General features: G+C 41.7%; 1 protein-coding gene across 1 annotated transcript; it reads right to left on the bottom strand.

Annotated features, from left to right (window-relative positions):
• Positions 1-4,071: 4,071 nt before the first annotated feature.
• On the bottom strand, positions 4,072-7,985 carry LOC125879463 (transcription factor Sox-9-A-like). The gene is made up of 3 exons (XM_049561363.1): positions 7,229-7,985; positions 6,600-6,847; positions 4,072-6,315 (listed from the first exon to the last, which is right to left on the bottom strand). The coding sequence occupies exons 1-3, from the start codon at positions 7,654-7,656 to the stop codon at positions 5,552-5,554; spliced, it is 1,440 nt and encodes a 479-aa protein (XP_049417320.1). The 5' UTR covers positions 7,657-7,985; the 3' UTR covers positions 4,072-5,551.
• Positions 7,986-11,263: the final 3,278 nt, after the last annotated feature.

Here is an 11,263-nt window from a genome sequence, read left to right as displayed (position 1 = left end):
CCTCCCAGACTGAGCTGGAGCTCATGAGGCCTCAGACACACTTAATGGGATTATGGTAATATAATTTTGTGACGCTGACCTCGGGCCGGTGCCAGGTTTCTTCCACATCCTCAGACAAAGGCAGGGAGCTCACCAAGGGTTCCAGCAGGCTGGCCCAGCTCGGCCTCTTGGCACAGGCTGATGTCCTCATGGGCTCAGAGCAAGATGGATGGCCGCGGGGCAAAGTCTCACTTCCTAAGTCGACTCAAACGGTGGCAAGAGGGGATTGTAAACCTAAATAAATATTGGAGTGAGGAGTGAGTTGACTCTGATGGCTGTTGTTCAGGTAACTCTTCTGATTGAATGTACACAATAATCAATATGCTTCAGGATGTAGGAAATGTGCCCTCCCTTTGCTCCCGGCTTGAATCAGCACATAGTAGTTTTTCAGCTGAGGGTGTAGCTTCCATGGAGACGGCCTTGTGGTCAGCTTGTCTCTCTCGGTGATTTAGCAGAGGTTTCCTCCACTGGATGTTTCTTATTGGTTTAAGAGAGGATTTTATGGACTGGACAATTTAAAAGCAACTCAATGTGGGGGTCAATTCAAACTGTCGCTGTAGGTAATCTAAACAGAGGAATGGTATCCACTAAGAGCACACAATAATGTTAGAAATACAAACAAATATCTGGATATGATTTCATGTTCATTGTTGCCCTGATTAGACCATTTTCGAAACTCTTTGGAATACTGTAACATGCAGCACATATACACCAGGCAATATGTCAGAGTGCTGTTTGACTCCCCAACTTGTTTTGTCTCATTTTTACTTTGTTGTGTATTTTATTGTTGTCCAGTCTCCGCGGGTGTATCACCAGATTTTTTTTTCTTCCCCTTTTCCTTTTCTTTTCCTCTTCCTTTTGCCTTCAGAAAGACCACCCATAGGGTTCGGAGGGGGCAGACGTCTCTGTGGAATAATAATGGGGTCGTCCTGGGAAAATTGCCCATGGAAAGGCCTGTCTGAAAAAAAAAGAAAAAGAAAAAGAAAAGAAAATTTGGTCTTGTTTCCGATCCTTCTCGGAAACATTCATCAGGGCGCTCCTGCTGCTCGGACGGGAGCAGTCCCATCGAGGCCCCGATGCACTCCCTGGCTGGGTCACTCTGCTGCTGCCAAGACTTTCTGAGCTGAGGTCAGGAGGCTGAAGCGCACGGGTTAGAAAAGCAGCTTTTTATTTGTTTTATTTTTTAAAACAGACTTACAGCCGTGGCTGTGTTTCCCAGATCTTGATTATCTGATGTTGCATACTTGCTTTGAAATTTCTAGTTCATTTCAAAGTTAAAATTCGAGTCGTTGCTGTGATAATGGTTATTTCTCTTGACAAGTCGTTGTATGGAACATATTAAATTTATCATTATGTTTGGGCTGCTACTGGGCAAGGCCGTCTGTCTCCATAGAAAAGCCCAGTAAATGAGTCACCGTGGTCTCACGCAGGGAAAGCCTCAATGCTGATGTCATTTCCTGATTGGGTGACACACATGACACACGATTCTGATGAAACGCAATGAAAGCGGCTATCACTGTCCACGTCTTTTATTCAGGTACTCTAACTGTATTTCAAAACAACAAAATTTTCTTCTCTGACTTCTTCTTTTTTTTAATGTTCCCATTTATGTCATCTCTGCAAAGCAAATGTGTATACTCATTTTCTGTTCAGAATTACAACTAACACAAAGGAACCACATTAGTTTTGGTTCCTCATGGAAGGGGTCATGCAGAAATAGTGTTTGGCTAAAGGAGTTCTCATTATTCATTAGACTAATTGTTTCCCAAAAGTGACAATATGTTCACCTGATTTCAATTCATCTGAACTCACGATTGTTTTTTGAAGAGCTGGACCTGCAAATGTAAACTTTTCCCATTTTCCCATGCGCGCGCTGCCAACAACCTGAGAATGAAACAATTGAGCAAAAATGATCTGGTCATTGTCTTGAGCTGGAGAAACACGGACCTGTGTTTACCATTGTGGACTTTTTTCCATGTTTGCTGAATAGAAATGTTGGCTCCGACTGAACTCACAGGCAACATCTTCCATCAGGAGCCAATCATGTCCTGTGTTACTATGTATCTGTTGGAGCCAGCTCAGACGGCATCAGGACATTGTGATGATGACTATTGCCAATGGTTTGAGTCAGGCAAGATTACTTTTATACTAAGAACTCCTCCCAACAACTGTAACGTCAATGTTTGTGTTGAATGCACTTCGTAATTCCCTTCAAGTCGTTTTTCTCACAGTCTCCGGTGTGTCCATTTTGGAGATTGAACCCTATTTTGCATTTTCCCAAAAAATGTAATGACCCCCCCCCCCCCCCCCAAGCCGTCACTAACTGTCCTACCGTTGCCCTGTTGGACCCTGAGGCCCTGCTGCCTCGCTCCAGGTCTGAGCTGCTGGAGATCCAGTGATGGATGTGCCTCAGGGGGGCTCTCTGTGGGAGCCGGGCTTCACACACTATTTCTGCTCCTCACTGTCCGAGGGGAAGATGTCATCCCTCATGTTTAACCAGAGACAGCAGAGTCGAGCCTGCAGTAGGACACTGTCTTGCATATTCATGATTTATTTTTCTTTTTTTCTAGTTTATATAACACAATACTGTTTTAATCAGCGGCTGCTTCCTAGAGGCAGCAGTTTGAAGCAAAGTTACAGAGGAAGAAGCCGGAGCAGAGGACATTTTATTACTTCAACTGCACCACATCATTGATAGCGCCAGGATTTAAGGCAGTAAAGTTACACTGTGGGTGCCAACTTTAAATCAAAATTCTAAGTGTAGATACAGTCTTACTAATGCACATTGTCAGCCAGTGAATTCCATGTGTTATTATGTGTTAAAATGGTGTAACTTCCCTTTCAGAGTACCCACATTCCCACAGCTTAGCGACTGTTTCCACTGCCAGCAAACCCTAGAGCATGTGAGCGAATGCGTTGCCATCTTGGGATGTTGTCATCATATTGATGTGGTGGCATACAATAGAAATGTTACACAGCATTACTGTTAGCATTTTGAAATACACTGACAATGTGTTTTAAACTTAAAAAACAGTCATTAAAATGTAAAATTGCATTTATTGTTGCTTACATTTTGTGCTAACTAGACAAGTAACAAATGGGAATAAATAATTAGTATGATAAACACCTTTATGAAGAGGCTTTTCCTTTTTTCTTCTTCTAGAATAATTCATATACATAGTGTATGAATGCAATTTATCTGCCTTCTTTCTTTTTTGCAAAAGTTCTGCTGAGGTAAATCTTGACAACTTTCTGGACACAATACTATAATTGTCTCATTTTTATTTAGTTGCAAGCATTGTGTAATCAGTTGTATGATGATTTCAGGGAACTTTGAAAAAAAAAGCCCCTGTCCAGTCATCACTGTGCGATGAGGTGCAGCGGTGGGTGGCAGAGAACGGTTCAGTCAAGCTGATGTGAGGAAAGAGACGTCATCTGCGAATGTGCCTCGAATTTCAACACAAAGCTATAGTACCTGATTGTGTTTACACTGTCACTGATTTATTAAGGTCAGCTCGATTCCTATATTACTTGGCCAGTAATGAATAAACAATATTCAATGTCTAGTTTGTTTCTTTAAGCTGTCGTGTATACAGGCCCGGGGGGAGGGGTGTGGACATACATCTTCTCAATAGGCCGTGGTAATAACGGACCTGTGACCTCATGGTCTGAGAAGCCAGGAGCAAAACCACAGTTCCCAGTACCACGACTTGAACGTACTGACTTTTTTTTTCGTCACTTCGCATCGGTCTAACAGTAATGTGACCAAAGTGCTGCAGTGGGTAGCCGACAAGCTGCCTCTGATTAATGCAGAAATCAGATTATCTGTGTCACATTAAAACAATCTTGTTTTTTTAGAGTTGTTCCAAAGTGATTCAGACTCAGAAAGTATGCTAACACTGTAATTTAGCTGGTCTTTGCCGGAAGAAGGTACCTTGTCATGAAAGATCTTTGATCTTTGTCTGATAAACACTACAACACAGATAATAATGTATGAAACATGCTGATAATTAAAGGCACAAGGCGATCACGTATTTCTCAGTGTTTTGTTTTTATTGCAAACAATATAATACAAAAGATAAGCTTTTAAGACAATGCCATGTTTACCTACGGAAACTGCATTAAGGAGATGACGAGATGAGAACTAATGATACAGAATATAAAATGAGGAACACAACTTTTTTTTTCCAAAAACAAAAAGTATCCTGTTGATTCCAGCAAATTCTTTACAAAAACAGCCGCAGCTTCCATATCCATTAATTCATTTGTTAGAAAGGAAAAAAAAAGAGAAAACTTCCAGTTTTTCTTTTCTTTTTTTAAAAAAAGAGAAAGACTCATTGTGTAATTATAAGTAATCTGTACATAACTAAGTCATGAATAAAAGAAACTTTTATACGGAAACATTTACAAATGATAAATAAACAAATTTGTACCACATGACAGCAAACTAGTCCACTGAAAACTTTTCATCTCAGTTAGCCGCTGCTGAATTAAAAAGATAATTGCAAATAGTTATTCTCAAATAAAATTAATGCTAAAGAATAAATTAAGGAAAAAAAAAAGGTTAGGATAAAGGATGGGGCTGTAGGAATGATAGAAGCACGCCAGACTCAGACCTGCTGGCTGCTGAGGAGAATCAGGTCAAAGGTCACTTCCTGCATCTCCTCAAGCAGGAAGTCAGAACTACGCTGTGGTTTTGACACCGCAATGCCAGTGGACGGAGCCTCCCAACTGTGGCTCCAGAGGCACCAATGGTATCAAGGCAGTACCCAGATAAAAGCAAGCATTGCTCGGTTACATCTAGCAACACAGTAAGGCCCCTAGTAGAGTTACATGGCACCTGCTATGGCGTTTCCAACACAATAATTTGAGCTAAAGCAAAGAACAATAAGTAGAATATTTGACTAATTCACTGATGACACGGTCATATCATGGCCAAAAATTCAAATCTATTCTGAACCTGCATTGCTCAATTCTTGCATCTCATGGGAATTACAATAAAATATGTACAGTACAAAAAAAATCAAAGCAGAAAGTAGGCTGTAGGTATTATAAGACGGCAGTGTCAGTAAACAGATGTTTCTTACTTCTGTACAAAAAATACATTAGTGAGAAGTAAGGCCACTGAGGGTGTTTGTACCCGCTCCTTTAAGATGTGTTAAACCTTCAAATCGTGATGATGAGGATGCTGATGACACTGATTATGACGATGATGACAAGAGTAGAACACATACACAGTACATACTAAAATATTTATAACCAGTATGTCCTCACAGAGGACTTAACTTTTTTTAAAACATTATATCTAAAAAAATATAATCACAATTCCAACCAATACAAAAGGCACTGTTGTGAGCCAATCCAAAGATATATTTTCAGTACTATAAAAAAAGTCCTTGTCATGTTTTTCTGTTGGCAATGAAGGGTGTGTGTCATGGAGGCACAAAGGCCAACGGGCAAGAAGTCTATGCATGAGATGGGTGTTGTACAGTCAGTGCTGAGGGCCGCCTCCTCATGGCCTGGAGAGCTGTGTGTAAATGGGCTGCTGCTCCCAGTGCTGCGGACTGTGGGTCTGGGGCACAGAGGGCACCCCGGTGGTGTCAGCGATCGGGGTGTACATCGGCCTCTGGCTTGGGCTCATGTAGCTGTAGGTGGAGTACAGGCCGGAGCCTTGGCCCGCCGCGTGGCTGTAGTAGGAGTTGGCACCACCTTGGTGGTCTGAATAGTCATACTGTGCTCTTGTGATGGAGGGGTAAGAGGAGGTGCTGTAGTGCTGCAGGTTGAAGGACCCATAGGTGGCATGCTGTGGGGAGCCCTGCTGCTCGCTGTAGTGGCTGGGGCTCAGCTGCTCTGTTTTGATCTGGGTGGTTCTCTGTTGACCCTGCTGGACTGGCTCTCCTCCTCCACCCAGGGTGGTCAGAGAGTGCTGCTGCTGCTGCTGTTTGGACATCCAGGCGTGGGCTCCGACATTGGCCGCCTGGCTGACTGAGGAGCCGCTGATGCCGTAGCTGCTGGTGTAGCCAGCCTGGGCCGCTCCGGTCACCCCAGCATGGCTGTGAGGTGGCAGGTACTGATCGAACTCGTCGACATCAAAGCTCCCGATGTTGGAGATGACCTCGCTGCTCAGCTCGTTAATGTCCACAGCTCCAAAATCGATGTTGAGCTGGCGACTGGTGCCCTCCTGCATGGGGCGCCCCTCACGCTTCAGGTCAGCTTTGCTGGAGGGGAGGTCTGTCTTGGGGGTAGTTGGGGGTGTTGGTGGGCCCTGGGACTGACCTGGTCAGAGGAAAAGCAGAGTTAGCTTGTGTAAAAAGTGATAAAGCGTAAATGTAAATGCTTTCAGGAGGAGGAAACCTGAGCACTGACAGGTGTATCTGCATGATGGCTTGTAAAACCCACTAATCATTAATGATGAATCATTAACGGGTGTCTGTTAATGATTCTGTCTGTTTTTTTTTTATTTCTACAGTCTCAAACACATTCAAAAAATACTAGAAAGTTGCTTTTATTTTCCTTTATCTTATTTTTTTAATTTTTTTTTTTTTTTTAAATTTTCTTACCTGAGTGCTCTCCTGGAGAATGCACCTCGCCCATACTGGACGCTGGTGAATCGGCCTGCTGCAGCGCCTTGAATATGGCATTTGGAGAGATGTGGGTTTGCTCGCCGTCCTCGGGGTCGTTTTGCCCGTTCTTGACAGATTTTCTCCGCCGTGGCTGATATTTGTAGTCGGGGTGGTCTTTCTTGTGCTGCACTCTCAGTCGCTCAGCTTCCTCCACGAATGGGCGCTTCTCTACTTCGTTGAGCAATCTGAAGATATCACAGAGAAATGGAGGTTCACATTAAAAGGCTTTCATTTAACAACAAGCACGTGACACAGTTGATAAGTTATTGCAAGAAACATTCATTTTACTGATTACTGCATGTATTGATTTCATATCCATAATCAAGAAGAAGCTGTAAAAGGTTTCTTAAGCCAACAAAAAAATTGTAGTGTGTCGAAAATCACAATAAAAAAAGAAAAATCTGTAATATTTAGAGATAGAATTAAAAATGCATGAGTCAAATTCCCTGTGAAGCTACGTGAAACAGCAGGCAGGTGGTGCATTTCATCGAAGAAATGGTGCGCAGCGCACAGCGGCGCGTAAAAACGCACTGCAAAAAATGACTGGGAATGCAAAGCGAACCTACCTCCAGAGTTTGCCCAGGGTTTTGCTGAGTTCCGCGTTGTGCAGATGCGGGTATTGATCGGCCAGCTTCCGTCGTGCAGCTTGAGCCCACACCATGAATGCGTTCATGGGTCTTTTGACGTGAGGTTTGCTTTTACTGGAGCCGTTAACGCGCACCGGCATGGGCACCAGCGTCCAGTCATAACCCTTCAACACCTGGGACACGGCATCTCTGATACACACGGGGAACTTCTCTTCTTCGCCCTCCTTCTTGTAGTCTTGACCCAGGAGAAGGTGGTTGTCGGACGGCCGGGTGTTCTCAGTGTCCGAACCGGACCCGGACGGGCACGGCGAGCCTGCGGAGTCCTCAGACATGCTGGGACTCGGAGCGTCAGAGTGACACTTCTCCTGTTCTTCTGTCATCTTCAGGTAAGGGTCGAGGAGATTCATGCGAAAAAATTAACGAACAGCTTCTCGCAGTGAAAAACAAACACCAAAAGATGGGAGAAATCCTTCTGTCTAAATCCAAGTGCTGTGCCCAAAGACTGCAGTGACAGCCTGTGAGTGCGCACAGCGTGACTGGCAAAGTTGAATCCCTTGAAGTAAATAAAAAAAGTCAAAAATAAAAGTCGTTACGCGCATTCGACTTTTTACAGTTTGGCAGGTGAGAAGGCAAACTGCAGCTCAACCTTCTAATGCTCAACCTTGCAAGAGGGACTTTAAAGAGAAATGTGACTGAGAGATCTGCTCTTGGAGGATTGCTGAAGAGTCTAGGAGCACAGGCGGCGATGGCTGGATTTATGTTTGACGGCAAGGAAATGATTGGGGGAAACTTTTTGTAGGCGGAGACGTAATATGACTCTGCTCAGAACTCTGCAGTCAACAACAGCGAAAACCAAGTTCCAGTAGGAAAAAGGTGTTTTTCCCCTTCATTATCTTTGGTTTCATTTATAACTTAAAGTTTAAAAGTTAACATCTAAAAGTTTATATTGCACCAGCTGAGAGAAAAATAAAAAGGGGGGCTGTGATTACAAATTTTAACCACAAATGTTATATGAAGCATTTTAATATTATAGTGATATGGAGATTAAATATATGATAATATACCATACCACGAATTTTCTTTGATTATACACAAAATCAGTATCGACAACTGGATGAGACTTTTACAAGCATAAATACATTTTAATTTAGTTCATATAGGCTTGATCTCTATTATGCGTTTATAGACTTTCTTTCTTTTAGTTTCATTTTACAGAAATTGCAGACTTATTTGCATCTTTACACATCTTTCCCCGGACTGACAATCCCTTGTTTTCCCAATAAAGGTCATATTTTTATATTTGAAAGTAGTCAGCTGTTTATATGAGATCTACTTAAGGGATACACAAGTTGGTTTATTCAGAAATAAAAGCAGTTCTCATTTGGACAAAATTACATTTTTTAATCTGATCTTTTATAAATCTGATTTCATTGGAATTAACATTCATATTTACGCGTCTGTGACAACAAGCGGGCAGTCGCGTCCAAAGTGTTTGTTGCACACAGACAGTTCAGTCTGGCTGCTGAGTTCTGCACAGAGGAGCTCAGGGGCCAATAGGGGGAGACAGCAGTCCAGAAACTTGAGAGGGAGTCTTGCAACCGAGCAGGGGCTGCAGTGAGCGGAGCAAACTAAGAGGGTGTTACAAAATCATATTTCAAATATTAAGTTCCCGCTCAACATTTATGTTTTGTGCCTTTCCTTTTTCCGGCAGACGAGTTATTGTTGGAGCAGATTGCAAAACAAAACATTACGTCGTCTTGAAAAGAATCAACAAGGCACATGAATGTATCTCCAACTTTACCCATGTCTTGAGATAAACAGGGGTTTCTTTCTAAACAGGTTGAAGATTATTCTTTTAATTGATTGAATGTGTTATGACTGCTGATTTGTAATTTATTTGCATTTTTATCATTAATACATTGATCTATATGAAAATAATAATAATAATGATCATAATAATAATAATAAAAGTAGTAGTAATAATAATAATAATGATAATAACGATTATAATACTCGAATAATAATGAAAATGAGGATTATTATGATCATAATGTTACTAACTTAACAAAAATATAAATGCATGGCAATTTTGAATATGATATTATATTTAACATATATGAATTTTCCTTAGAGGCGCCAACACGTTTAAATATAAAGACAGTGGAAAGAGCGGAGCAAAACAAAAACGTGTCGCAACACTGAAATCTACTTTGCTGGATTTGCTCCAACACTTGTTTTCGGTGGACAAAGGACACTTTGTTGAGAGGGTTCAGTCACTATAATCCATGTATTCAAGTTTAGAAACCAAATCCGACTGTAAGTTATGAGTCGAGGGATAGACATGAAAAGATCGAAGGTTTTCTATTTTTATCACAACGTTTTGATTTCGTTAATAATCAGTTTAAAAAAAAGTACAGCGAATGTATTAGTAAATGAATTCTGTTAGTTAAGATGTGTAAATGAGTAGCTTGGTCATTTAAGATGACAGAGACACATTTAAAGTTGCTTAGAAATGGAAAATATTTGTTTTCATAAAGTAGACTGCTGAAAGTAAAATCTGATCAAATCCATTCCCTTATTAAATCTATAAGGACTTTTCTATACACATAATATGTATAAGAGGTGCTGATGAGATGCAGTCTAGGATTTTATAACTGTAAGACAACTTACATAAGGACTGTGTAAAAGGATATGCACAATATTTTCATTTTTTAATATAAATTCACATTTTATCATACCTTTATCATACCATTGCAGAATATATTTGTTCAGTAATTGTCTGTCAGTACTCGGTGCCTTTCACTGCTAAAAATAAACGTTTCCTATGAATATCATCTATCTCCATAAAGGTTCAAGGTTCCTGTTAGAGTCTTTCAGTCTATCTTGACCCTGACATTTTCATTAAAAACAGCCTATTACGTCACATATCAGATATACCTTCTATTTCTGCTCTGTGTCTTATTGGTTGAATCAAGGCTGTGGCGTGTCAGCTTCCCTGCACACAACTAGATGACATACAATTTAGAAATGTTGTTCTTCCAAAGTTCATGTGGGTGAGAAACAGAGGGGATTGGAAAAACTAAAGTTGTTTTTGTTTCATGGGTAGCTAATGGGTATAATTGTGCTGATTTTGTATCAGTTCAAAGTAACCTGATTCTCTGTACTTGGGCTGAAATCCTTGATCCATTTCCCTCAATGAAGAGTAACTTCTGAGATGCCTCTGAGGGCTGCAGCTCATGTCAAGCAGCAAATGATACTCTTACGTTTTGTTAGTACAAGACAACATACTGTGTCTCATTAGAGGTAAATGTTTTATGTCATTTTCAGTTTTTAAGCTGTGTTGTTGCCAGATGAGTTTGCTGAGCTGTAGAGGTGACGGGTCTCAGCATGCAGAGGAGGAAACCCAGTGATGGCTATAACACAGAGGCATCAGAGGTGTGGTCGGGCATGTTCGCGCCCCCGCAGTGCTGACTGCAGAGGGTTTGAGGTGCCCTGCAGACTGACTTACGCTTGGGAGCGGGGGGGGCACACAGATCCTCGGGGGCCAGGCTCACAGCTTAACATGGAATACCCGCCTGCAGGCCGAGCAGGTCTTGGGAAACTTCTCAGCTTGACTTCGAGCCATGGCGTCAAAATTTTGAGGCAAACAGTGGGGGTAAACTGCCAAATCATGTCTTCCACCTCTCCTAGCTCTCTCAGATTCCACTGCAAATGTTTGGGCAGACCGCTTCTCTTTTTAAAAAACTTTTAGTGTTGTGTATGTGTGGGTGATAGCACAGTAAGTTTATGAAATTTTTGCGTTGTTGCCTTTTAAGACTGCTTGTCAAACAACTGACCTAAAAGAGGAATCAGGATGTAAAATGCTGAGATCCATTAGACATGTTGCAATAGCAAGAAATGCATTGACACCTTTGCTGCGTTTAAATTATCTTCCACGAGAGCCATGAAGAATTAGAAGACGTCACTGAGTGACAAATAGTGTGGCAGAGGCAGCGGAGGCAGAGGTGGCTTCAA

This window comes from Epinephelus fuscoguttatus, linkage group LG19 (assembly GCF_011397635.1).
Source record: "Epinephelus fuscoguttatus linkage group LG19, E.fuscoguttatus.final_Chr_v1".
Taxonomy (NCBI): domain Eukaryota; kingdom Metazoa; phylum Chordata; class Actinopteri; order Perciformes; family Serranidae; genus Epinephelus; species Epinephelus fuscoguttatus.
Note: the sequence above shows the minus strand (reverse complement) of the source record. Positions and strands in the feature narration are given on the sequence as shown.

Excerpts from the sequence above, each read along its gene's own strand:
- LOC125879463 (XM_049561363.1), bottom strand. The coding sequence starts at position 7,656 with ATGAATCTCCTCGACCCTTACCTGAAGATGACAGAAGAACAGGAGAAG. Across the intron at positions 6,848-7,228 it reads ACCCTGGGCAAACTCTGGAG|ATTGCTCAACGAAGTAGAGA; the intron begins GTAGGTTCGCTT and ends TGATATCTTCAG. Across the intron at positions 6,316-6,599 it reads TTCTCCAGGAGAGCACTCAG|GTCAGTCCCAGGGCCCACCA; the intron begins GTAAGAAAATTT and ends TCCTCTGACCAG.